Here is a 27,960-nt window from a genome sequence, read left to right as displayed (position 1 = left end):
TCTTGGCAGTGGGAAGGATATTACCAAATGACTACATTGCCTGCTGGCTTCTTCCAAACTCCTGGCTTGAAAAGCAAGCGAGTGAATATTCACTCTGGAAGATGGAATTGTTTCCTGTATAGAGTCTGTCTCATGGAGGTTCTTCAGGCAAGTAAACCAGGACTTGAAATTTTATTTTTCTGTTGACCACATTCCAACAAATTCTGATGCATCTCAGTCCCATATAAGCATACCTCAGAGATATTGCAGGTTTGGTTCCAGACCACCTCAATAAAGCAAATATTGCAATAAAGCGAGTCACACAAACATTTTGGGTATCCCAGTACATATAAAAGTTATGTTTATGCTATATTCCAGTCTACTAAGTGTGCAACAGCATTATGACTGAAAAAAAAAATCAATGTACATACCTTAATTAAAAATACTTTGTACTAAAATAATAACCATCATCCGAGATTTCAGCGAGTTGTCCACCTCGTGCTGGTGGAGGGCGTTGCCGCGATGTTGATGGCTGCTTACCCGTCAGGATGGTGGTTGCTGGAGGCTGGGGTGGTCTGGCAAGTTCTTAAAATAAGACAACAATGAAGTTTGCTGCTCCGATTGATGCTTCTTTTGACGAACCATGCGATGCTGTTTGAAAGTATTTTACCCACAATACAACTTCTTCAAAAGTCCTCTCAGACCCTTCCACTTGCTTAATTTACTGAATTTATGTGATAGTCTCAATCTTTTGTTGTCATTTCAGTAATCTTCACAGCATCTTCGCCAGGACTAGATGTGGAACTCTTCTTTTCACTAGAACACCGACAGGCCATTGTACGGTTAGTAACTGGCCTAATTTCAATATTGTTGTGTCCCAGGGAATAGGGAGGCTAGATGAGAGGGAGAGAGACAGGGAGTGGCAGGTTGGTGGAGCCGTCAGAACACACGAAACATTGATCAGTTACGTTTATCGTTTTATATAAGTGTGGTTCATGGTGGGCCAAAACAATTTCAATACTAAACATCAGACATCACTGATGATCACCATAACAAATATAATAATAATTAAAAGGTTTGAAATATTGTGAAAATTACCAAAATTACAAAGGGACACGAAGGAAGCAGATGCTGTTGGGAAAAGAGCACTGATAGACCTGGTCAATGCAGGTGGCCACAAACCTTCAATTAAAAAAAAAGTAGTATCTGGCTCTGACTGTGTGGCTCAGTTAGTTGGAGCATCATCTTGTGCACCAAAAGGATGCTGATTCGATTCCCATTCAGGTCACATACCTGGGTTGCAGGTTCAATCTCCTATTGGGGATCATTAGGGAGCCAACTGATAAATGTTTCTCTCTCACATAGATGTTTCTCCCTCTCAAATCAATAACACACACACACACACACACACACAAATTTGGGTGAGGATTAAAAACAAAAGTAATATCTCCTGGCCAGTTTGACCCAGTGGTAGAGCATGAGCCTGCAGACCAATGAGTCTCGGGTTCGATTCTGGTCAAGGGCACATGCTTTCGTTGCGGTTCGTCCCTGGCCCTGGTCGGGGTCATGCAGGAGGCAGCCAATCAATGTGTCCCTCTCACGTCGATGTTTCTCTCTCTCTCCCTCCCACTCTATCTGAAGATAAAGAGACAAATATCCTCCGGTGAGGATTAAAAAAAAAAAGTAAAAACAAAAGCAATATCTTCGGAGCACAATAAAATGAGTTATGACTGTATTGGAAGCAATTTCCTTAAGGTTTAACAAGACTCATGTTAGAACAATGACCACCAAGGTTATTTTCAGCTCTATAGAATTTTTTTTCTCTGTAGCATTTTTTGATGACTACGGAAATGTCACTTCTTGCCCCTATCATATTGGCTGTGAAGGGAAAAACCTGCTTGGTTTTCAAGGTGCTTTATCATTTTCCCAGCCCATAAAATAGTTGGAGAATAGTGTACTTGTAGAAAAACAAGACAAAATACTCTTTTTCTCCTCTCGGTGAGGTAAATTTTACTCACAAACAGTAAGGGATAGAAAGTAAAGAGAACTGGCCTTTGGATGCTGGATGACTTCGCTGACCACCACGGATTTTAAAATGGCTGCCTCTTCTTTAGGTGGTTCTTGGTGGGATTGTCAGGGGAAAAAATAAATCCCCACTGTCAACCAGTAAGTCTCAGGAGACATTGAGTGTCTTAGATACTTAAAGGACAGACAGAGAGAGAAAGCATACCATTCTATCATATTATCAGCATACACACACACACACACACACATATATATTGTACACAATATATATATATTTACACAATATATATATATCCAACCAACTGAGCCACCCAGCCAGGGCCAGATATTACTTTTTTTTTAATTGAAGGTTTGTGGCCATCTACATCGACCAGGTCTATTGGTGCCCTTTTCCCAACAGCATATATATATGCAGAGAGGCACTAAATACATTTCGCATGTTATGTATACTAAGAGGGGATACCCAGAAGCTGGCAGCAGGTTACGGACCGTGTCAGAATGTCATCCATTATCTCCTAGCCCAGTAGGTCATGAAGACTTCATTTTTTTTCTCTTTATTGATTTTAGAGAGAGAGGAAGGGAGAGGGAGAAATAGAAACATTAATGAGAGGGAAAATTGATTGGCCACCTCCTGCATGCTCCCCACTGGGGATTTGGCCCACAACCTGGGCATTTGACCTGACAGGGAAATGAACTGGTGACCTCTTGGTTCATGGGTCAACGCTCAACCACTGAGCCACACCAGGCAACTTCATTCTTAAACCTGGGACCATCACTAGCCTATAGAGAATAACCTTAGCTACTCATGTGACTCACAGGCCAGGAAGAATGTCTTTGTTGTTCATCTTACTGGATGACTGTTGAATTGCAGGCTTGGAGAAGAACTGTCTTCCTCAGAGTGCTGCAGGAGGTTGGGGGCCAGAGGCAGAGGGGCCATGGTCCTTCACGATGACTCATGGAAGTCTCTTTATTTATTGTAGAATCTGAACTTTCAGATTTTTTTCATTACCATGCCATGGGCCTCTGCAAGTGAGATGGAATATCACATGCCCAAGTTAAAAATTCTTGTCTTATTACTAAATCTAGAGGCCTGTGCAGGAAGTTCTACAGGAAGACAAGCATTTGACTGCAGTATTCGCTGTGAGAAACCGTGATGTGGTACAGGCTAAGTCATATGGAACGGACAGCACTTTTAACTTCCACCTGCTAAATGCCTTGGCTTCAAAGACCATTTTATCTGGGGGCGGGGGGGGGGGGCGGTGACCAGATTCTGCAGAACTAGAGTCTAAGAACAGAGGCCACAGAAAATAGGAGTGGAGACATCAATTGCTGATAGGAAAGGGAAGAAGAGAATGAGAATTACCAGAAGGAGTGAATTTCAAGGAGGTAGATTTGGATTTGTCAGGAACAATATCTTCCATGATCTCGGAGACAGTGGTGTTTCAGGTTCGAATAGAACTGTAAGCAGCCTGTGGGCTGGGTGGGAAATGGACAGGCAGACAGTAGGGTGAGTGGGGTGGGTGGGGGAGAGAGGAAGAGCCGTCACCCACAGCTGTGCCATTGGGCATTCACAAGGGTACCATGTCTAAGAGGACATGATTCACTTGATAAGCAACATAGATTTGATACTTAAGACAATTTTTCTTGCAGATGCTATAGTGTCCTTTCCAAACAAAATTAGTAAATTACCACAATTTTCTGACATATGAGAGTAAAGTGTCTCAGGGAATTGGGTGCCTTTTTCTAATTCACACGAAGGCACCTATGGGCTAGCAATAGCCTTGAGGGGAAAAAAAGTTCAACATTCAAAGCCTTTCCATGCAATAAATAATATTAAAGCAGTAGAATCAATGAAATACTCTAAAGAAAAATCTTTCTATTCCTTGCCTTTATCGATACTGTGGTCAAGATGGAAGCACTTAAGTTTAAAAATTTTATGTGGGAGATAAGCAAGAGATCGCGGGAAAGGGATCTTTCTGTTTTAACCTGTATCAGAATGCAAGTACTTCATATGTTTGGAAAATTCCTAAGGGTTTTCTTTTTCAATTTTATCTTGTCCTAACTGACTTGTACTAGGACAAGGGACCGTTTCCTGGGGTTGCTAGATGGGATTTGAAAGAGGCAGGACAATGGTTAAATGGGAAGGAATTAACTACTCAAGCCAAAACCCACTTGGCTTACATTGGAAATCCTTTATGTGTTTCAAAAACATCATTGGAAGTCCACTGAAAGTAAATTTGACTTTTAATTGTGACACCTTAGGTAATGACAAACATTAGGCATCTAACAAAATTTTTCTAAGCTATTTCCATTCTTATGTCCTTGGGAAAAGATTTAGGAGAATACATTGAGTTTAAGGCAAATGAAACCACAGAACCAGAAAAAAAAATCCATTCATCTGTCTTGTAATATAGTTTGTGCTGCCAAAAAACAAAAGACATCTGAAAGATTATGTGTAAAGAACAAAGACTGTAATCTTGATGCTATGACTGGGGACATTTCACTGATTAACTTTTTGAATAACTAGTTTGCTATCTACTTACTTTGAGGTATTTCTTATAAAAATGATGGCCGTGGGAAGGTTATATTTAAACACCTGGATAAATCACCCATTGTTTAAGTGAACCCAACTGTTTTTTTTTTTTTTTTTCTCTTTTCTTTTTTCTTTTTCTATCTGATAAATAAGTGACTCACTTAGCCTTGGACAACTAGAAAGACTTACCAAGATCATTAATTACATTTCCCCATCATGTAAACATTGTGTTCAGGAAGGGCTACAGTGAGCAGTGCTATGAATTGAGAACAGACAGGCTGTCCTATTTGTCTTCTGGGCTTCTCAGCTTAATTGCACAGGTGTATGAGACTTCATGCAGTTTCTGTAAAAAATCCTTCATTTCACAGATCAGGGTGAATTTACCTAGTAGCTTATTGCATAAAGGAATAATTAAGGGATGTGATTCTTGGGTAACAAAATAATTTAAAGCTATTTTATCATTTTAGATTTTGTATATCCAATAGATGTTTTCCACTCTCTAGCATTCTGCTTTAGGGCAGCGACTGCTCAAGTTTGGTTTTCAGAAAACAGGCATCAAAATTAGTTGAAGGAGCTCATTAAAAATTAAACAAAAACAAAAACAAAAAACAATAGATTTGTGGCTCCCACTCCAGATCAATGCACTTGTCATTGCTGAGGCCTGGGAAACTGATTTGAACAAGTTTTCTGATCCCTCCCCCTTCTCCATGGTGATTTTGAAACACATTAATACAGTTATCATCTCACATTCTGCGTTGTTCCTCTGGTGGGGTGAGGGGGAGGAGAAAGAGAGAAAGAGAGAAAGAGATTGATTCTTAATTTTGTACCAAACCACGAACAAAGAGAGATTAAACTGTTGAAGTTTCTTTCTCTGAACAAAGATATCATTGGTGAAAACCTGGTGTATTTGTAAAGGGCCTTCAACAGGCTGTGTGGGCTGATAAGTTTGGAGCTGAAAGCGCTTGAAACTGCAAATTTGCAAAATCATGAATTACATGAATATTTAGAATATTTTTAAAAAATATTCAACTATCATAGTTTGGCTCCTAATGAATTCCAATTTGTGACTATAAAGATAAACTTGATTCTTATCAAAATAAAATATTTGGAATAAAAAAAAACCCTGCAAAATATCTACATCAAGTGTTGAACATTCCAAGGTTTCATAAATCAAGAATTTAAAATATATATCATATAGTCTTGGATTTGGCCATCAGTTTTTGTGTTAACAGAATTTTATTTAATCCTCACCCGAGGATATTTTTTCATTTATCTTTAAATAGAGTGGAAGGAAGGGAGAGGAGGAGGAGAGAAACATCGATGTGAGAGAGACACATCGATTGGTTGCCTCCCGCATTACCCAACTGGGGCGGGGGACTAACCGCAACCGAGGTGCGTGCCCTTGGCCGGAATCAAACCCATGACTCTTTGGTCCAAGGGCCAGCGCTCTACCCGCTAAACCAAACCAGCCAGGGCTGTGTTAACAGGCTTTTATAATGCTAATTTGTCAAGTAATATAGGTACTGTGTAATTTCTCATAGTCTCATTTCATCTAATTCACTCATACCTCTATACACCTTAGTTTACATTATATGCTATATAACAGCAAATGTCATTAAAATATCTATTGCCTTTTTAGACTGTTCACTAAAATGGTATCTACCTACAATCTGAATCTTGCATTCTCAATCCCTTCATGCAACTGGGCTTGATGGGAAATCTGTTTTCGTGCCTCTAAAACGATTCAAGAACCTTAGTATGAGAGCTGTGTTTGTGGTCTCCAGGTTCCCTCTGCCTGTGGGCCTGGCTTGGCCTCTGCACCGGAGGCTGAGAGGAGGGGTCTCTTGGGGATCCCGTCTTGGTGTACTCCTGTGGTGAGGCTGCCGGCAGCTGCTTTCCCAGGCCTGGACTCTTCCAACCTTGCGGTGATGTGCAGTTTCACTCCCTCGTCTAGCCCATCGTGACTTCCTGTTCTTTTTCTGTAATGTTTTTCAGCTCGGCTCTTTCCTGTTGCTCTCCCAAGCCTGATTCTGGTCCGGCTCTAATTACCTCACACACACCTGCACTCTCCTAACATCCTCTTTCCTGTCTACAACTTTTCCTCTCACCATTTTTTTTTCTTTACACAGTTGTTAGAATCCTCTTCCTCAAGCATCATTTCCATCACACTCCTCCAGCAGCTCCCAGTTGCACCACATTCGAGGGCCAGGTCCTCTGCTGCAAACCCCCTCGCGTGGCCTGACCGGTATCTCCTTCCCAGCTGGGGTCCGCTCCAGCCAAGCAACGTCCTGACAGCGTCTATACGATGCTCTGACATCTGGTTAATCCAGTCAACTATGTCAAATCTTCAGTTAATCATCTGGATGTTTTGTCTACAAGACGCCAAACATCTGGATTGACTGAAGAAATTCACTACATTGATGGAGGGTTTTTTAAAGACTGAATTGACCAGATGTTTTGGCATCACGTAGACACACTGCTGTCTCCTACATTTGTCTTAATAGCTTGTCTGCACAGCGTCCTCTCCACCTGGAACATGACCTATTCTCAATGCCATGTTCTCCCTTCCTTCCAAATTACAGTCAAAATTCCCTTTGCCACAAGGCAGTTCTAGATTAACCCACTAAGGTGATCTCTTGGTTTACTCTACAATCCGTTCGTTTTCACATGTGTAATTCCTTTCAGCTGAAATCACTGTTTTGTGTTTTTGGGGGGTGTCGTCCCCTTCCACTGCACTAGATTATAAATGCTCTAGGTAAATGTAAGTTGCACCGTGAACCAGTCCCGCTGGTGGAGAGGCATCGAGCCCCTGAGATCAAGGGCCGAAGCTCTGAAAGTCACTCTTGCTTTAGATCCAGCTCCCCTACCTACTGCGTGAGCTGGACAACTTTCTCCCTTCTCTAAGCCCCAAGTCTTCCTCTCATTTCTAACATGGAGAAAACAATACAGTCTACTTCATGAAGTTGTTTATAAGGATTAAAGGGTTAATATAGATAAAGTGCTTAGAAGAGTGTCTGGCATTAAGTATCCATTAAATGTCAGCTCTTATCAGTATGAGCTTTGTAAAGGCTTGGTTTTCTCATCTATGTCTTTTGACTGTGAGGCGAGGTGGGTAAGGCAGCTGTTGCCACGCCCACGTGGGACAGGAGAACGATAGTAAGAGGTTACAGCACCTGCCTGTTGTAGGCCTAAACCCCGACAGCCTTGCTTTCGGCACATTCCGTGCTGGCCCTGAGTTCATTCTTGTCTCAAGAATTAGAACATTGCTTTTATAATGAGCAGGGACTTGCCCTGGCCGGTTTGGCTCAGCGGTTAGAGCCTCGGCCCATGGGCTAAAGGGTCACGGGTTTGATTCCCAGTCAAGGGTACAAACCTGGGTTGAAGGTCTGATTCCCTGGCCCGGGTCAGGGTTGTGGGAGAGGCAACCAATCAATGTGTCTCTCTCACATCAATATTTCTCTCTCTCTCTCCCTCCCTTCCTTCCACTCTATCTAAAATTCAATGGGAAAATATCCTCAGGTGAGGTCTAACTAACTAACTAACTAACTAAATAAATAAAAATGTAATGAGCAGGTACTTAAGGAAACAATATAGGCAGAAATGTGTTTTCCAACAGACCAGTGGTTCCCCAAAACTGTGGGTCTGTGCCCATCTGTGACAAAGTGTCTTGTGTTAAATGAGAAAAAGGCAATGTAGTGAAGTTTTTCTAACAGTTTATTCAAATGTTAGAGCTGATCCAGAGCCATGGTTGTATTCTTCCTTCATTTTTTAGTGAAAAATGTCCCAACTTTATGAAACAGTGGAGATACTGAATTATAAAATATGGAATAACCCTATATTGGATGTCATTTTTTTTAATGTGCTGGTTTATTTATTTATTCCACAAATACTTACTGAGTGCCTACTATTTACTAGGCATGGTTCTAGGCCCTGGAATAATAATAATAAACAAAACTGGCACAAATCTTTGCTGTCACGGAGGGCACTCTAGGGTAGGAGATGGATGGTAAACAATAAAAAAGTAATTAACTTCTCTAAGGCTGCATCCTCATCTGAATAATGATGACAAGAATCCCTACTGTGCCCTGGCCAATTTGGCTCAGCGGTTAGAGCGTCGGCCTGCGGTCCTGAGAGACCCGGGTTCAGTTCCCGCTAAGGGCACGTACTTCGGTTGCAGTTTGTCCCCGGCCCTGGTTGGTCGTGCGGGTGGCAGCCACTCGATGTGTTCCTTCACGTCGATGTTTCTCTCTCTCTCGCCCTTCCTCTCTCTCCCTCCCACTCTATCTGTACAAAAAATGGAAAAATGTCCTCGGGTGAGGATAAAAAAAAAAAAAAAAGAATCCCTACTGCATAAGGTTGTTTGTGTAACAGGTAAATACGTTAATAAGGCAAAGTGCTTAGGTGTTCATAGTATTGTTGAATATAACCAGAGAGGGAGGTTGACAGGGGCAGAGCATGTAGGGAGCGGATGGGTTGCGATGATAAAGGAGAGAGGTTACTGTAGGCCTCATTGAGCCGAGGGAGCCAATCTTTTGGACATTGGGGGTTGAGTGCTCCAGGGGAGGGACAGTCCAGTGCAAAGCACCTGAGGACCACACCTAGCTCATCCGATGAAACGCAGGAAGGATGGAGTGAGCGATGGGAAGGGTAGTAGAGAGGAGGTCAGAGACTGGGGTTTTGGGGTGGCTGTTATCTAGACAGAGCCTTTTACTCTGAGTGAAATGAGGAGCCACCGAAGTGTTTTGAGCAGAGCAGTATAACAATGTGACCTGTTTTAAAAGGTTTTGCTTGGCCCGGCTGGTGCGGCTCAGTGGTTGAGCATCAACGCTTGCACCAAGAGATCACTGGTTCAATTCCCGGTCAGGGCACATGCCCAGGGTGTGGGCCCATCCCCAGTGGGGGCATGCAGAAGGCAGCCAATCCATGTTCTCTCTCATCAATATTTCTATCTCTCTCTCTCTCAAAATCAATAAAGAAAAAAATATTAATAAATAAATAAATAAAAGGTTTTGCTTGGCTGTTAAGTTAGTAATAAAAAATAGGGAAATCCTGGCTGGTTTGGCTCAGTGGTTAGAGCGTCGGCCTGCGGTCCAGAGAGACCCGGGTTCAGTTCCCGCTAAGGGCGTGTACCTCGGTTGCAGTTTGTCCCCGGCCCTGGTTGGGTCATGCAGGTGGCAACCACTCAGTGTGTCCCTTTCACGTTGATGTTTTTCTCTCTCTCTCTCCCTCCCACTCTATCTGAACAAAATATCAAAAAATGTCCTCAGGTGAGGATTGAAAAAAAAGAAAATAGGGAACCAAGGGCGAAAGCAGGGAGACTAGTTATGGTGCTGTTACCTCGTCCACAGGAAAGTCGATGGTCCCTCTGACCTGGGTGATGGCAGGGGGAAGTGGTAAATAATGGTGAAATTCTAGATATATTCTGAAGGTAGAGCCAAAAGAATATCATAACAGACTGGATGTGGGGTGTGAGATAAAGACAGGAATCCAAACTATTTGGCCTGAGCTATTGGAAAAATGGCATTGCCAGGAGCAGAGACGGGTGAAGTGCCGATGAAGTGGTGGGGTGGCGGCCACTCGGAAGTGTAGATCTGATGAGACATGGCGTCCACACGATGGGCATTATTTAAGTTCACTCTGAAACAAACCTCACATAGTATCATGTTTAAGTTTACACTGAAACATCACCTGTTGACTTCGTTCATTGCTTCGGGAGATAGTGTCAGTTCTTAGTCGATGCATTCATTTATACCAACAATACAGTATAATTTGAGAATACAGATAAAATAATCACATTCCTCTTACCCTAAATAAAATGTTTCCTCAAAAATTGTAACTTAGCCGTGGCTAGGTGGCTCACTTGGAGGGTCTGTCATCCTTTACACCAAAAGATTTTGAGTTTGATTCCTGGTCCGGGCACATACCTAGGTTGTGGGTTTGCTCTCTGGCCAGGGTGCTTATGGGAGGCAGCGGACCAATGTTTCTCTCCCCCCCCCCCCCTTTCTCTCTCTCTCTCTCAAAATCAATAAAAATCATATCCTCAGGTGAAGATTTTTTAAAAATTGCAATTAAAGAATGATTTATACATATCACACAAATTGTAAGTTTCCTCATAACCATTGAGAACTAACCATGGATTATATACTACTTTAAAGTACTCATTTATTTTCTACATGATTCCCTTCATTTCAAATATATTGGTATTACTAGATACAGAGAACAAACTGATGGTACTGGGCTGGGTGAAAAGGTGAAGGGATTAAGAATACAAATGGGCAGTTCTAACAGTCATGGGGATGTAAAGTACAGCACAGGGAATATCGTCAATAATATTGTAATTACTATGTATGGTGTCAGGTGGGCACTAGACTTATTTTGGGGAGGGGCACTCTGTAACTTATATAAATGTCTAACCACTATGCTGTGTACCTGAAACTAATATGATACTGAATGTCAACTGTAATCAAAAATTTTTTTAAATTAAAAAAACAAATACATTGTTATTCAAGTGTTTGAATGTTATACTAAAACTCCAACGAGATTTATTTGGAAAATAAATGAGAAAGTCACTTAAGAGCTTCCTGCTCTCAACATCTCTTGTTAATTAACAAGTGCCAAAACTTTAGCAACAATATCATTTTTGGCATCACGAGAATGAAAAAAAGAAATTTCTATAAAACCAAGAACATCTTTTTGACTAGTGCTGTGAAGAGAGTCTCCAAAGACATTTTTGGTGATCAAGTCACATGGATTAATACTATGATCTAACCTTGAAGGAATAATTCCCAGCAGATGTAGAAGAGAGAGACCAGACTCCTGCCTGCATTTTATTTAGAAGCCAATCTTCTCTCCAGGTAGGACTCTCTGTCCTTCACCCCGAGTACCTTAAAAAAAAATTAAATGATGAATTTGTATACTGTATTTCAAAGAAATATAATTACATTTCTTTCCTTCCTCTCCCCTTCTTTTTTCTGTGAGATTTGCTTGCTTCTTGAGTTGACAGATAACCGAAGCAGAAACGACTAGCAGAGGGAAGAATCAAATGTGAGCCGGTGGCTTTGAAAACTCCATCAACAGAGCATCTGAGATACAAACTAGTCATAAAAACATAGGGTACAGATGTTGCTAGAACTTAGGACTTGACCAGCTTGTGTGACACGATCACACAAAATGGAAATACACAGGAAGAGTGTGATCGTGGAACAAGGTTACAAACCTTTGTGACTTCTTTCGTGGCAGCACGAGTTGTCGCTGACAGCGAAACAACGGGAACACAGCCAGCTGTCTTACGGGGCTTCTTTTGGAGGCAGGAAATCAGCCACGGTGAGTATTTACACCACGGAAATCGGCAAGTGCTGCACATCAGGGCTTTTCTTTCTGTGTGTTTGTGGTGTTTTTTTTTTTGGGGGGGGGGATCCAGTTTACCCTTACACTACTGAAAACAGCTCTCCACAGGGCTTTACAAAACCCTTAGCACCTGTGACATATTCATACAGCTTTGGAGAGGAGGGTTTTGGGGAATAAATGTGCATTCTTTCTACAAGCAGGGGACTACTAATACCCATCTCCGTACGAGTCAGTGTTTTATTATTTCCCTTGGAATTCAAATATCTTCAAATCCTCATTAGAAAGGATTTCTCTAAAAAATGGTTCCAGCTTCACTTCTCTGTACTAAAAGCCAAAAGAGGAAAGGAGATAAAATATATATGGGACAGGAAACCTGCTTTCTAGTAAGCAGAGTGGTGCCACCTGATAAACTGTATAAAGTCACTGGAACGGAGTCAAAGTCATAGAGAAACCAGACCTGCTCCTTGTTTTGTGTGTGTGTGTGTGTGTGTGTGTGTGTGAATGACAGTGTTCAAGAATGTAACCCCTCTTAACTTCTCTACACCCCGAACATACAAATTGCTTATACTGATAGAGCCCTCGGTGGTAACTCATTCACACCTCCATTTTCTTTCTCCTTATCACCAAGATTAAGCAGCATGTTTGGGCAGTAGTGTGCAGCTATCTAACCTTGTCCATGCAGGCTGCACTGACACAACAGACACAACACAACAGGTTTATGTACCTCACACGTCGGACCCTATCAAGACGCTTGGTAGTGACAGTTTGATAAGGACACCCTAGCTTATTGAACTGGTTCTAAAAACAACAGCAGCAAACCACTCATCTCCTCACACGTTTTAATGACCTTGTTCTAGTATGTCCCCATTTTTAGATGCAGCAGATGGCATTGCCATGTGGCCTCACAGGGAGCCGGGGACATGTGACAATGTGCGTTTTCATATTACGCCATTAACGATTCTAGAGAGAGCTGCATTTACTTCGATTACCTGCTGAGAAAAGAGAGGGCTAGGGCTAGCTTTAACTTTCACCTTGCCAACTGCTTCGACCACAGTAAAAAAGGGCTTGTCAGAAAATGAGAAAATAAGTTGCCAGGAGTTGCACTGGCCCAGTGGCTCAGTCGGTCGGAGGGTCGTCCCATACACCAAAAGGCTGCGTGTTTGATTCCCAGCCAGGGCACATACCTAGGTTTTGGGTTCGATCCCCAGTTAGGGTGCATGTATTCGAGGAAACCAATCGATGTTTTTCTCTCACATGAATGTCCCCCCCACCCCCCTGGTTCCTCTAAAAAAAAAAAAAAAAAAAAAAAAATCAATAGAAAAACGAATCCTTGGGTGAGGATTAAAAAAAGGCTTGGAGTTGCTTTTCTCTTTGCTCTCCAGATGTCTAGCATTGTCACAGACAATGAACAAGAGTGCTAACGACTTCATGTTTCAGGATGACATCCCTATGGCAAGACACATAAAAGAAAAACCCAAATAAGTATGAAATTACAATAAACTTAAAAAGGCTAGTTTTCTTACATTTTCTTTTTTTTTGGTCTTCGAACTGATTTTTTTTTTCAATTCACATGGCCCAAACATGTTCTTGTGACACTTCCAAAGACTTTACTAGAAGCACATTTAACACCATACAGGTATACTATACCATATAGTATGGATGTGGGGCAAAAGCAGGTTTACAGTTGTGCATATGGAAAACAAGTAAATAATTAATAAATAATACTACAAGAATAAACTGTTTTGTGTACACATTGCTGTAAACCTACATTTGCCTCATTTGTATTTAACAGATAATTAATTTAATTATATTCTTAAGCTTTTAAAAATTGTTATTGCTATTATTAAGGTCAAAGTCAATTCTATTACCATGGTGAAATTCTCCTGGTATGATTCTAATCTCTGTGGAATTTAAGATCTTTCTGGTCCTCGTGAATAAACTAGGGTGAGCACTTAACCAAGCTGGTGGTTTAATTTGTCTTTCAGTTGTTTTAAACCTATGTATTATTTTCTGTGGTTCCCTCTGTTCTTGGGACAATGCCACACTGGTGGGGGTGGATACATTCGAGGAGGAATGATAAGGAAACTTGTAGAGTACTTCGATATAAACAAATCAAGTGGTAATACATTTCATAATAATTGACAGAAACTTTGTAAGTTTGGAAAGCAAGATTTTGCTTTCTGAATACTTGTAATATCGAAGATATTACAACTTTGCGAGGACAACATAGGACATACTTCCAAACACTGGCTTACTTTTGGTGGCTTTGAGTTCAATCACCTCGCTTTTGAGCTACCCTGTCCCACTACCCTGTCCCTCTCCGCCTCTTGGACACTTTCTGCTTCCTGAAGTAAAAACGAAGGTTTCTCGTGAGTTCCGGGAGTCCTGTTTTCTCACCTCAGGTTCTAGATCTGATCATACAAAAAAAATTATGAAATATTTCAGGTGTACCAAAATGTATAGAGAATACTATCATGAGGACGGAGTACCCATCCTCTGCCTTAAGAAAACATTACAAACACGAGCAAAGCTCCCTGTATATTCCTTCTGCCTCCTCAGAGGTAACCACTATTTCTATACGTTTTGTATTTTTGATACACATGTGTACATCCATAAACTATATGTAATAGTATGTGTTTTAAATTTTTATACAGATGGTCTCCTTTTTTTCATATTATGTTTAAAATGAACGAATACGTATAGGTCTGGTTTACTGATCTTCACCATTACAAAATATTTGATAGTATGGATATAAAACGACTGATCAGTTCTTTGGTCGATGCTTCAATGTCTATTCAGTACAGGCCTCCTTGAGTGACTTGGGAGAATTTCTTTAAGGTACACTCCAGGATTAGAATTGTTGAATCATGGATGCATCTTTAATTTCAGTAGATACTGCTGACCTCCAAGGATGGAATCGGCAGCAGTGAGGCCAGCGGTCACTTTAACGAGCCCTCTGTCTGGAAGGGGGTGGGGGAGGAGGGAGTCCAGCAAGAATGTGCATTTCTAACACGTCCCGTCTGCTGTGGCCGCCGCAGGGTGAGTCGGGGCTACATTTTGAGCACTAGTGCTCTGAGAAAAGCCTTTTGGATTACAGAGGGAGCTGGTGAGCCTGTCTGAGAAGATGTGGCTGGTGAGGTTTTATAAGGTAACTGAAAGTTAGCTTGTGGATAATTTTAGCATTCGGATTCTAGGAAAAAACCCTGACTAAATATAGATAATATGTAGTAAATAACTGGTATGCGTGATTGCCAACAAAGGCTGGACTCTCGGTGAGCTGCACTGCCCGACGGGACCTCTGCATGTCTCCTGCTGTGGAGCAGGGTGGAGGATGGGCAAGGCCCCGGTCGGGCAGGGTGTGCAATGAGCTGGGCTGACATGAGCGTGCGTTAGCCCAGACGCAGGTGTGAGCATCCACGTGGGGGTGCCTCACAATCTAAGGCAATGGGGCTATCTTACTGATTTGGCTACTTTAGATGGTTATATGCAAAACAACCAAGAAAAAAAAAATCAATCTTTATATTATATAATGTTTTTATTATATTCCAAAGTTAGTACCACAGTAACAGAATGACAGGGAGGTTTTCCTCAAATACTTTCTGTAAGAACTTCATATAAAAAAATCTGGAAAATGAAGCTTTCACATATTTTAGGGTAAATAAAACAGTCTACAAATGGTTACGATGAAAACGGGAAAGTGATTTTATTTCACATTTAGCAATATAAAAGGTCATAAGAAATTAAAGTGTGTTCCAGTCACCAAAAGCATATGTGTGTGTCAGTCCACAATTTACATAACAAGATGACTGGTTTTCACAACCAGACAACAGGTTCAAAAATGCTTCCTTCCATGCCCTTAGATGCAGCTGGGAGCAATGAGCCATGTATTGCAGGCGCACTTCAGCTGGTTCTGCTGTCAACGTTCTCCTTCCTATCTTCTTTCTTTCTTCTCTCTCATCAGTTTTTTGCTTTCTTCCCTTCTTCGTTTAGTCACTGGATTCCGAGGATCATAGATTTCAAACGTGTCTGAGTCCTGCATGCTTGCATCTTTCACTTTTCTGCTTTTATCCTCAAACTGAAGTACATGTGACATCCTGAGGAGGGAGAGAGATGGTTCAGTGATTTCAGCGTGGAAACTGAAAGCAGAAATTCTGTACACCGCCACCCCTAGCATAATGAACTACGAGGGTGCAGAACACAAAGATGGGTTTATTGTTTATTGGAGCTTGTACCACATGGAAACCAACTTCTCAGAAAACGCTTGAATTTGAAAAACAAGGCTGGAGTTTGTTCTGTTGGCTTGTATTTCTAGTAGTGAGCATCTTTGCCTCAGTTTTTGCTTGAGGTTCTTTCCCTGATGGGAGGTTAAAAGAGTTCTACACAGAGTTTAAACTAAACTCAGCAGACATTCTGCCAGCACACCACTCTCGCCTGGTGGTGGGGTGAGCACTGTCCCATGCACCGAGAGGTCGCAGGTTTGATTCCAGGTCAGAACATCTGCCTGGGTTCGATCCCCAGAAGGAGGTGTGCAAGAGGCAGCCAATTAACATTTCCATCTCTCATCGAAGTTTCTATCTCTCACTCCCTCTCTCTTCCTCTCTCTCTAAAAATTCAATAAACAAAAACATTAAAAAAAATAAAATAAAGAGCACATTCTTAGCCAGAGGGAGCCAGACTAAAGAGCAAAGCTGACAATAAACAAGACCTACCTAATTTTTTGTTTTGTTTTTAGTTAAATAGGTCACGAGTAGGTAATGTGTTAAGAAAATTATTCTTCAAATGGTATTATGACTTCATTTTCTGTGGAGTTGCTAAATTAAAGGAACATATTTTTTCAAACAAAAGGAAACTAAGCTTTTGGCACAGCTCCACAGACTAATTTCCTCCTCCTACTGTTGACTACAACAAATCTAACCACCGTGCTTCCCTACTTTATCAAATGCGTACTGGTCTTAAGGTCTCAACATGTGCTTGACTCCTAAGTGGTCATAAGCTGGCTATCCTTAGCAGCAGGGAAATATGTAAGTGATTAGCTCTGTCCCCATTAGGAGGTGTCAGGAATAAATGGGGAAGTTAAAGACCAGGTTTCAGGGCAGTTGAATGAATTTGGAAAGAGGAAAGTTCAATTTTTATATATAAACAAAACTACTAAGGCATTCCCACTAGTTGTCTAAGCAATTTTTAAAACAGGCGTACAAAGCACTTTTCTTTATCTCAGCAGATAGGGCTGAATTGCCTATAGGATTAACACTCTGCATACACCAGCTGTAACTTTCAGATGAAACCCAAACATTACACTGGTTTCTTTCTCCCTGCAGAAGCGCAAACGCTGAATGAGGTTACTTGTGTGACAAACTCCCAAGGACACACTCGGATTTTAGAGAATCTAAGCAAATTCTGGGAGGGAAATAAAAGGCTACAATATTAGGGATACTATCATTGCTCAGGGTGCAGTAGCTACAATTCACCAGGCTGACAAGTTGAGTCTACCTACCATTCCCACCCCTTTCCACCCTAGATACAGCTTACTGGAATGCGGTGAGGATGAGTGAGATTAATGACCTAGGGTTTCCTTTAATTTTCTAAATGAGGCAAATCACATTTCTACAATTTATTATTAAGAACAGATTATTTGCATTAAATTCATAACTGATGTCAGTAATATAGGAACATGCCAGCTCACATGTGAGAACTCTTGACTTTTCAGACTTCTTGTTGCTTTAGTAATAAATACCCTGATGTAGAAAATGCATCACAGGATCATGGCCAATTTAGATGGATTCCTGTCTGACTCTCTCGTGTGTTCAATTACCTACGGTGTTCAAGCATTAGCTTCTGAGAATAAAACAATCTCCAACTCCCACAAAAAGTCTGGTTGTTCTACAGCCATGGTAACTAGTGACTACTAGAACTGATTTGAAACATAATCACACCGGATTTAATCAATAAATGATGACTCGCCTTGGCCTAAATGCACCTCAGTAAATACTTCAGTAAATACACCTCGAAAGCCAACTAATCGGTGACAGCCTTGGGCTTTTGAAAGCTGGCCAGTCCGTGGCGGACTCACTCCAGTGAACAGGCTTCTGGAAGCCAGCTAATCACCGACAATCTCTCCTGAACAGTGTGCTTCTGAAGCGGATGTCCACCCCTAAACAATCTCGATCCTCCGAATCTATATAAAGATTTGCAACCTGCTTTGCTCAGAGACACTGAGTCTAAAAGCACAGCTCGTCCTTACTTCAGAAAGTAATAAATCCAGCCTTTTGTTTCAGATATTAAGAGGTGGTCTTTTCTTTTGACATTCTTTACGATGCGTTGCACTGCCCACAAAGCACACTTTTTAGAAACTGTAAGTGTATCACCGCTGCGGAGGGCCCAGTTGAGAAGCGCGGCGGCCTGTTCGGGCCCTTTGCCCCACCCTGCACTTCCGGAAGCGTGAGCGCTTTCCAGACGAGTCCTGTGCAGAGGCCTTAGCCCAGACCAGGGAGTAGGTGGGACCATGTGCCCTTTAAAATAATTTACCCAATACTCCTATATTGATATACATATAAACACTATCTTAGTTAACTTATTAATACCTTTCCATCTATGCATTCTTCTATTTAAAAAATTATCCCTTTTCTGCCCCCCAGTACAGATGGGTTTGTGTAATATCCGTTTCTATTAGGGGCTGTCCATGTTTCAAAATGACTTTACCAGGATTTGTCAGTTAAAACATAAAAAGCCACCTTCCTCCTTTCTATGCCGTGAAAGAATCGTGCAGCTATTGGGCTGAGTTGGCTCTGGTGTAAGAAATGACATCTCGACATGTGACCACAGCACAAGGCCCAGAGAAAGAAACAGATTTGAGTACAAATTTGGAAAAACAGAAAGCCGTAAATTAAAGTAGCTGTCTTTTTCAACTGTTTGCCTCACACACCACTGCACTAAGCAAGTCCAGCGTTTTGATTAATAACAAGCCTAAATCCAGAGGAAAGAAGGGGCGATCAGCTTACAAACTACTTCAGCCTTAATATCATAATAGTACTTAGCATGGCTGGTTACTCAGCAATAATATTTAATCTTTAATAGAAATATAAGCATAATCAAAAATGTTTCACCCATTTATCTTTCAACATGCTTCAATCACTTCATTTTAGAAAGCAAACAAAAGTTATTATGATTTTCAGCATAATAAACTCCTGACCTGTGTGCCGCCATAAATCACAGGCTGCACGGACTGAAAGCATGCCCTCGTTTTAAGTCTCCTGTGAGAATACACATGCAGACTTATAATACAGACTTAATTTGAGTACATACGGGTCTGGTAGTTTACAATCTTGTATGTACCGAAAGCTCAGTGCTATACACTGTGGCGGGTCATGGAATTGGCCCAACAAGACCAGTGAATTTTTTGGAATTAAGCACACACTGATCATTTACATATGAAAATTTTAGAACTTGTTCACTTGAAGACCAAGACAGAAATTTAGTTCTTATTAATAAAAAGTTTTACATAAGCTCAGATTCTCAAATGAGAACACTGATTTCAATGTGTTAGAGAGACGGAGGATTGCCATTTTCCTAGAGGCTGTGTTGGACAGGTAACTCTCTTGGTCTGAGACTGTGGGATTATAAACAAAAGTGAAGAGCGGATTCTTTGGAAAGGACCCACACCTTGACTAACCTTACCAACTTGACAGCTAGTTATTAAACTTCTCACACAGTTGTGAAATACATTAAGATATGACAGCAATTAATATTAATAAGAAATGCGAGAGGCACTCATTCTCAGACATATAGTAAGTAGCTCAAAACAGAATTCCAGTATTAATAATTCACTTTTGACTAAAATGCATTTGTTATTTATGCTTATATAATGAAAACAGCTATCTTTTTCACTGGGAATTCTATAAACCACCCCTTCCCATTTCCAAGTCTCCCTAATTGAGGAACTTGGCACCCAAGCCTTAGATTGTTGGAGGTGTCCTAACTGTTTTACATCTGTACTATTTCTCCTCCTTATAATCCCCCAAAGGGTCCAAAATAATCTTTTTTACACATTTCTTTTACAGCATTCCTTCGAGCAGGACCTATCAGCTATTGTATTAGACTGAAATCTCAGCCTGACTTTAAAAACCCTCTAACAATGGGATCTTCCTATCTCCCAACCTCATTTCTTTTCTTTCATCAACTCTCACCATTCTGCAATTGCCTGTGTACTCAACTGAACAGCCTGTCAGTTATTCCAGACAGTCTGAGTCTTGTTCACAGCTGTCGTCCCAGGGCCAAGAGTGGTGACCGGTGCTGTGAGTCAAAGCCTTCAGACCCTTCGTGCGGGCCAGGCCCGCGGGCTGGTACTATCTGGTTTGCTAAACTAACACTTGACCCTCCTCTTGTGGGCAGGGACTGTCTTTTATTTCTATGATACTAGTAAAATGTCTAACAGGCTCTGCAGGAAGTGTCGTGCTCAGCGCAAGTGCACCTTCCCACAGCCCCTCAGCTCAGCACACACGATTGCTGCCCCCCGCCCCCCGCCCGCCTCTTAGCGAGGGCTAGTGTGTGTTCCCTGGGACTGCAGTGGGAGCAGGCCGTATGTTCTTTTCCATTTCCTGTGGCACCTAACGCAGAACTACGCAGGATATGTTTTAAAGCAATGTTCCTCAAAGCCTAATCTTAGAGCAGCACATCAGACGCAGGCTATACACTGGAATCAACTGGGTAATCAATTGTCCCGGGTTGGGGCTCCAGCATCTGCAAATGAAAATGTTTTCCTGGTGGTTTTGAAATACAGCCAAAGTTAAGACTACAGCACTGGAGTATAAGAACCTTTACACTTGCAGACTGATGGACCTCATCAGCCAGTTGTTCCAGCCCCTTCAGAGATGAGCACAGACGTTTCCCAGTGACACACTGCTCACGTACCTGAAGCAGCTGACGTGGCCTCTGAGCCTATTATTTTAACTGAATAATCGCAAGTGTATCATCCATTTCTTATATATGGGTTGAGGACAAGGCAAGCAGCTAGATTCAATTATTCATTCAACAAGCATCAGAGTGTTTATGTGTGAAACCCAATGTCAGACGCCAGGGACCACAAAGCCGAATATGACCCAAGCCCTGACCTCCTAAAGTGAGCAGTCTGTCGGAAGATGAACAGACAGATACAAGAACAAAGGCACAGTTGAACTGCCTGCAAAGTGCGAGGCGACAGGAATGAGCGTCTGCTGCCACAGTGCTCCATGCTGTCTGGTACTATCTTCACAACAACTGTGGGGGAGACAGGACAGGTGTTACTACCGCCACCCTTTCCCTGGCAACCTACAAGAGTCATGATCAAGAAACTTAGAGCCAGCAATGTCTTCAGAGGTAAACTTTCATCTTGTAAAGATGGACTTAAGTTTAGGAATAAATCAGTGTTAACTCTGTGCTAAGTCCAGTGAGTAGGATTAAAAAAAATCAGATTGGTTAGTTAGTGCTTATTTTGGGATACAAAAATTTAAAAATGCAATTATAAAGAGACAAGAATGAGCCCTGGCCGGTTTGGCTCAGCGGTTAGAGCGTCGGCCTGCGGTCCTGAGAGACCCGGGTTCGGTTCCCGCTAGGGGCGCGTACCTCGGTTGCAGTTTGTCCCCGGCCCTGGTCGGTTGTGCGGGTGGCAGCCACTCGATGTGTCCCTTCACGTCGATGTTTCTCTCTCTCTCTCTGTTCCTCTCTCTCCCTCCCACTCTACCTGAACAAAAAATGGAAAAATGTCCTCGGGTGAGGATAAAAAAAAAAAAAAGAGACAAGAATGATTATTTGTGTGGCTCCCACGCTGGTATTTAAAGGAATTCCGAAAAAGAAGTTTCAAAAAATGTCTTGGAGCAATGTGAAAACATCTTTTGAAAAAAGGTACCTCTCTTTTAGGTACACTTGCTTAAAAACAAAGAAGCATTAATTCTCACTGTTAATTTTTTTTCTTCTCTTTTTAAAGAAATAATTTTTCTTTATTGATTTTAGAGAGAGAAGAAGAGAGAAGGAGAAGGAGACAGAAAATCGATGAGAGAGAATATTGATTGGTCTCCTCTTGCATGCCCCCCATGGGGGATTGGCCCCACAACCTGGGCATGTGTCCTGAGTGGGAATTGAACCGGCGACCTCTTGGTGCATGGGTCGATGCTCAACCACTGAGCTACACCAGCCAGGCAATTTTTTTGATTTCCTTATTGCCTTTAATTTTTGCTCTCTGGAATCTCAGTCCCCGTTTGCCCTACTCTTCCTACAATGAGGATGCTAGGTAGGGACGCCCCATTCAGCTGGAGCCGAAGGCCCACGGCCTGAGCCCGTAAGGGGGGATGTCTGGCGATCAATCTCACGCATCTAATTGGTAAGGAACGCCTTGTGGTTGATGATGACATCCAGGTCTTTTTTATATATATATATGTAAAACATTTCAAAATATGCAAATCTGGCCATGAAAACTGTCCTAAGTTCTTCACTGGCTCCTCGTTGTCTACACAATGAAACCCAAATCTCTTATGTGGCCTTTATGATCTGACTTGTGCTCCCCTCTTCAAGATCCTGTTGTCACTTTCCCCATCACATTTCATGCTCCAGACATTCTGAACTATTTGCAGTTTCCTGAACAAAACCTTCTCTCTCCCGCCTCCTTGCTGCCTCTCTGTGGTGATACACTTCTCTCCCTATTAGCCAAGGTGTCATCCCCTCTGGGAACCAGTCCCCGATTCCTCTCCTGGCCTGTCCTGCTCTTTTTCCAGTAGGGCAAGGGTACCCCTCTGCCAATGCACTAGTCTGCCTTACTAGACTGCAGGTGGCTCTGTTTTATTGGCTTTTGTACCAGCACTGGTCATGATGCTGGGCAGGGAGAACGCCCTCAATAAATGCTGAATAAATAAACGTTTCTGCTCACCAGAATTCAGGTTTTGTTCACCTTTCTCTTTGGTGGTATTAATACATAATTCCAAATTAATTAGCAGTAATGTTTAGAAACCCCCGAGTTTTCCAGGTTAGTAACTCTTTAACCTCAGTAACACCAGAGAAAAGGTTAATACTGTACTTAAAAAGCTAAAACAAAGGATTTCCACCACCACTAACGTATGCTATGAAAATCTAGCAGTTAACTTTCTCAAATGGGCCAAACTGCGTAATGACTGACATTTGTCTTCTGTTCACTCATTCTCTGTGAGGGCTGAGGAGAGGGAAATGCATACCTTGTCCTCAGACGGCCTTTCTCTGTTTGGTTGGAAAGGCCTTGCCACGCTGTGAAACTGTTGTTAGTAAACCATTCTGATAGCTCCTCACATCTCTATTCAGTTAGAATTCTTAAGAAACCTAACTAAATAACTCCTGGTTATTACTTAAATTTATCATTCTACGGGACTAAGGATTAGAAACTTAAATGATCTGGTTTAGGTTTTTTGGAGGGAGGCAGGGAAGAGCTTGGAAGGAGACTTATATTTGAGAAGCAAAACAGTCTTTTTTTGTTTTGTTTTTAAACATTTCAGCAAGACACAACAATTTTCAAGTTTTGCCCACATTTGACCCTTTGAGGGCCCACACCTGCCGTGTGTCCGAGGCTGCAGGAGCACGCTCCAGTGCTCTGTCTTTGTCATTTCTGTGGCATGCCCTCGGCGCCTTCCTTGGTCTAGTCCCCTGTCCATTCACAGCCCAGTTTAACCCTATTTCCTCCTGACCGCCTGGGCCTCAGGACGCGCTCCTGCCTTTGAATTGCTCTGATGCTTTCTATGGGAACTTCTGTGGATTGCAGTCAGAAGGCCTGGTTTGTGGTACAACTCAGTCACTAAATGTTTCTGTAGGATAGTCACACTGCTTTTCAGGCCTCTTTGTCTCCTTGTCTGTGATGAGGGGATGGTAATATGCACCTGTTGATTTACCTCAGAGTTGAATGCGGTTCAATCGTCATGCTTGCAAAAGTGTGGTCCAAGAACCTACTGTCACTTCAACTTATTTTGCACTTTGTGTGTATGTGTATTACACATAAACTATGCGCAATACACACATGTATCATTTTTATAATCTCTATTACATGGCACTGCCTTTTTCAAAGTGTTTTCATGTACATCATCATACACAGGACTTACTGCATCCTACCAACTCTCGAGGCTCACCCTTACATTTTATAGATGTTTCATCTATACTAGACCATAAGTCAGTCAAAGGGCAGAATCTGTTTATAGCATCCACAAATTATAAAAATTTTATATTACTTTTCCAACTTTTAGACCCTGAGTAACATATTCACTGTTTTGTGTGCTTTTTCTTTGTGTAAAATACAATAATCCTGAGAGGCAAAAACATAAAACCACCACAAGAAAAATTACATGCAACTCCATAGCTTATCAATAACTACTGTAAACATGTAGACATCACTTTCTGTACTTTTTTCTATGAATGTCTATGTATGTATGTATGTGTATATATATATTTGAAGGTATCATAATGTATATATTTTATAATTGTTTTTCATAACCAACTACAAACATCTTTCACACGAATAACTATACTTCTACATCCCTTTATTCACTGTGTTGCTCCTATAATTTACAATCAACCCCATATTATAGGATTCTTAGGCTTGTTCAGATTCCCACCTTTATAAACAATGCTGCAAACAATATCTAATTTATAGTAAATCCTCCCTTTTGGGGAGTGTCTGGTTCAGCATTCATTCTTTTGGTAGCATAGATCTTCTTTTCCTTTGAAAAATGACCTTTCCCAACTCTCAGTTCATGTGGTTGAAGTGGGATAACACCCCACCTTATCCCAGGAAGGGGACACTTGGTACAGGCCTGTCCAGAATGACCAGTTATGAGATCAGGGCATGGGCATTTGAATTCAGTGAGGCCAAATGGAACTGACTCAAATACATTAAGAATATAAATCCTTATTTATCACATAAATTGCAAGTATCTTTTCTAGTTTTTCCTTTAATTTTGTGTGTGTTGCAGCTACCTGTCTCCTTTCTTCCTCCTTCCATCCTTCATCCTTTCTCCTCTTTCCTCCCTTCAGTGTACAATGGCACAATGTTTCATATAGCCTCTGTCTTTAAAGTCATGTTTAAGAAGTCTTTCCTCATATTACAATTATGTAAACATCCACCTACATTTTCTTCTAGCACTTTTATAGTTTTTTCCTTGTTAATCTTTTGTCAATTTAGAAATTTCTTTTGGTATATTGGGCCAGCTAAAGTTCTAATTTAATTATTTTCCCCAAATGCCTACCTAGTTGTTTCAACTTCATTTCTTAAATAATCTACCCTGTACAGTATCCCATTGCTTTATTTATCATAGTTTTGGCATCTGAATCACTGCCCTTTTACTCTTTTAAAAAATATTTCTAAAAATTTATTTACTCTTTAAAGTAGAGTTTATTTTTTAAAAGAGGTTTAGTTTTATCAAAAAAAATTAAACAGATAGTACAGAGTTCCCTTATACCCCCAAACAAATTTTCCCTATTGTATCTTACATTAGTATGGTACATTTGTTATGCTTAATGAACCAATACTTATATCTTCTATTAAGTACAGTCCATAGTTAATTTAGATTTCCTTAGTGTTAAGGAATAGATTACCTTCCCCCCATTCATATTCTGAAGCCCCAACTCCCAAAGTGACTATATTTGAAGACAGGGCCTTTACGGAGGTAGATAAGATTAGCTAAAGTCATAAGGGTGGGGCCCTCATCCCAGAGAACCGATGCCCTTAGAAGAGGAAGAGACACTAGGAGCACATAGAGAAAGGGCCATGTGAGGACACAGCAAGAAGGTGACCGTCTGCAAGTCAAGGAGAGAGGTCTCACCAGAAATCAACCCTGCAACAATGAATTTAATCTTGGACTTCTAGCCTTGAGAACTGTGAAAAAGTAAATTCTGTTGTTTAGTCCACCCAGTCTGTGGTATTTTGTTATGGCAGCCCTAGGAGACTAAAATACTTAGCTTATGCCTAATATTCTTCTCCTGTTCCAGGATCCCACCCAGGATCCCATACTCCAGTCTGCTGTCATGTCTCCTTAGGTTCCTCTTGGCTGTGGCAATTTCTCAGAATTTCCTTGTTGTTTTTAAGTCACATTGACAGTTTTTAGGAGTACTGGCTGAGTATTTTATAGGATGTCTCATTACTGAAAATTTTCTGATGTTTTTCTCATGATAAGACTGGGCTTATGGATTACTAAAATAAAGACCAAGATGTAAAATGTAATTTTCATTACATGAAATCAAGAGTCTATACAACTGCCCTGGCCAGTCTGCCTCAGCAGTTAGAGCTTTGGCTTGCGGACCAAAGAGTCGTGGGTTTGACTTTGGCCAAGGGCATGTACCTCAGTTGCGGTTCTTCCCCGGCCCTGGTTAGGGTCATGCAGGAGGCAACCAGTCGATGTATCTCTTTCAGGTCGATGTTTCTTTCTCTCCCCCTCACCCCTGCTCCCTTCCACTCTAAGCATAAATGGAAAACATATCCTTGGGTGAGGATTAAAAATAATAATAATAATAATAATAATAATAAGAGTATATAATAAGAGTATGTTGACCTTGATCCCCTTACTGAGACAGTGCTTGTCTGGTTTCTTTACTGCAAAATTACTTTCTTTTTTCATGCTTTCCATGTTGTATACTTTGGAAGATCACTATGTGAAGCCCACAACTAAGGAGTACGTAGTGACGCTTCTCTATTCTTTGTTAAAAAAATCCAAGAGTTCAGAATAATCATGGAAGTAGGGAGCAGACTGACAAACCTCAGAGGGACTGGGAGTGGGAGGGGTGAGAAGAGATAAACCAAAGAAGTTATATGCATATATGCATAACCAATTGACACGGACATTAGGCTGGGGAAGGCAGGAAGGGTTGGGAATGGGAAGGGGGGGATCAATGGGGAAAAAGGGGGGACATCTGTACTACTTTCAACAATAAAAAAAATTCACGGCTTTTAAAAAATTTTGTTTTTTATTATTGACAGTATTACAGACATCTTCCATTGTTCCCCCCTTTTACCCTCTCCATCCAGCCCCCACCCCACCCCAGGCCTTTACCACACTACTGTCTGTTTCTCATGGCTATTTTTGCTTTCATGTTTCTCTCCCTCCTTCTACTGGTATTATTATCATCTTATAAATCCTTACCTGAGGATATTTTTTTCCATTGATTTTTAGATAGAGTGGAAGGGAGGGAGGGAGAGAGAGAGATAAACATCAATGTGAGAGACACACATTGATTGGTTGCCCCTGCAGGACCTCAACCAGGGCTGGGGATTGAACCTGTAACCCAGGTACGTGTTCTTGATAGGAAATTGAACCTGAGACACTTCAGTCCATGGGCAGTGCTCTAACCCAAGCCAAACTGGCCAGGGCCTACTGGTATTTTTATTTGAATTATATTAGGTTTGTAGAATAATTTTGAGATTCTTTGGTTTTTGTTAAAAATTAAGCATTTTTGCCCTGGCCTGTTTGGCTCAGCAGTTAGAGTGTCGGCCCGCGGACCAATGAGTTGTGGGTTCGATTCCAGCCAAGGGCATGTACCTCGGTTGTGATTCGAAACCGAACCTGGTTGGGGTCGTACCGGAGGCAGCCACTCATTGTGTCCCTTTCACGTCAATGTTTCTCTCTCTCTCTCTCCCTCCCACTCCATCTGAACAAAAATGGAAAAACAGTCCTCGGATGAAGATAAAAAATGAAAAGAAAATTAAACATTTTAGGAATACAGAATACCTATTTATCTTTCTAATAGGTTGCAGTTTTCTTAATTAAAAAAATGTTTTTTAAGTGGTTATTTCAGAGAAGCTATGACTAATTTTTGTGCATTTACTCTGTATTTGGCCACAATACTGAATTTTTAGAAGTTTTGGTATGTAGCTTTGAATCTTACAGATTTGCAAGTAACTGGGTTTCCTCCACTCTATTTTACAGATAAGCAACTGAGGAGAAGCTACTGAAGTTATTTTACACTGAAGCCCGATTCCCAGTTCATAATCTAGGAAGCCTGGGAGTCTAACTATGACTGATACTTTTACACGTACTTTCGTTGCAAATAAAAAGTAAAGAGCAAAATAGTTTCTGGAGAATTTGGGTAACTGTTGACAAACA

The 27,960-nt window shown here is 41.3% G+C and overlaps 1 protein-coding gene and 1 long non-coding RNA gene across 4 annotated transcripts in view; one reads left to right on the top strand and one right to left on the bottom strand.

The window, feature by feature from the left end:
- The first annotated feature begins 740 nt into the window (after nucleotides 1-740).
- LOC118642503 lies at nucleotides 741-27,953 on the top strand. Of its 2 annotated transcripts, none has more exons than XR_004961722.1 (4): nucleotides 741-821; nucleotides 11,314-11,391; nucleotides 11,516-11,860; nucleotides 27,784-27,953. It is a non-coding gene; the product is annotated as an uncharacterized LOC118642503 (long non-coding RNA). The 2 variants fall into 2 exon arrangements; XR_004961723.1 differs by having other exon boundaries at nucleotides 746-821; nucleotides 11,330-11,391.
- CWC27 (CWC27 spliceosome associated cyclophilin) overlaps nucleotides 15,577-27,960 on the bottom strand; it is a 187,965-nt gene continuing 175,581 nt past the window's right edge. The window contains exon 14 of one of the 2 annotated variants that reach the window (XM_036280302.1): nucleotides 15,577-15,978. In XM_036280302.1, the coding sequence (XP_036136195.1) occupies nucleotides 15,816-15,978 (163 nt within the window). In that variant the 3' untranslated portion in view covers nucleotides 15,577-15,815. The remainder of the gene's footprint in view (nucleotides 15,979-27,960) is intronic. The other variant, XM_036280301.1, reaches the window with a different exon arrangement.

Source organism: Molossus molossus, unplaced genomic scaffold (assembly GCF_014108415.1).
Source record: "Molossus molossus isolate mMolMol1 unplaced genomic scaffold, mMolMol1.p scaffold_m16_p_3, whole genome shotgun sequence".
NCBI lineage: Eukaryota > Metazoa > Chordata > Mammalia > Chiroptera > Molossidae > Molossus > Molossus molossus.
The sequence above is the reverse complement of the archived record's forward strand: the minus strand, read 5'-3'. Positions and strand labels throughout refer to the sequence as shown.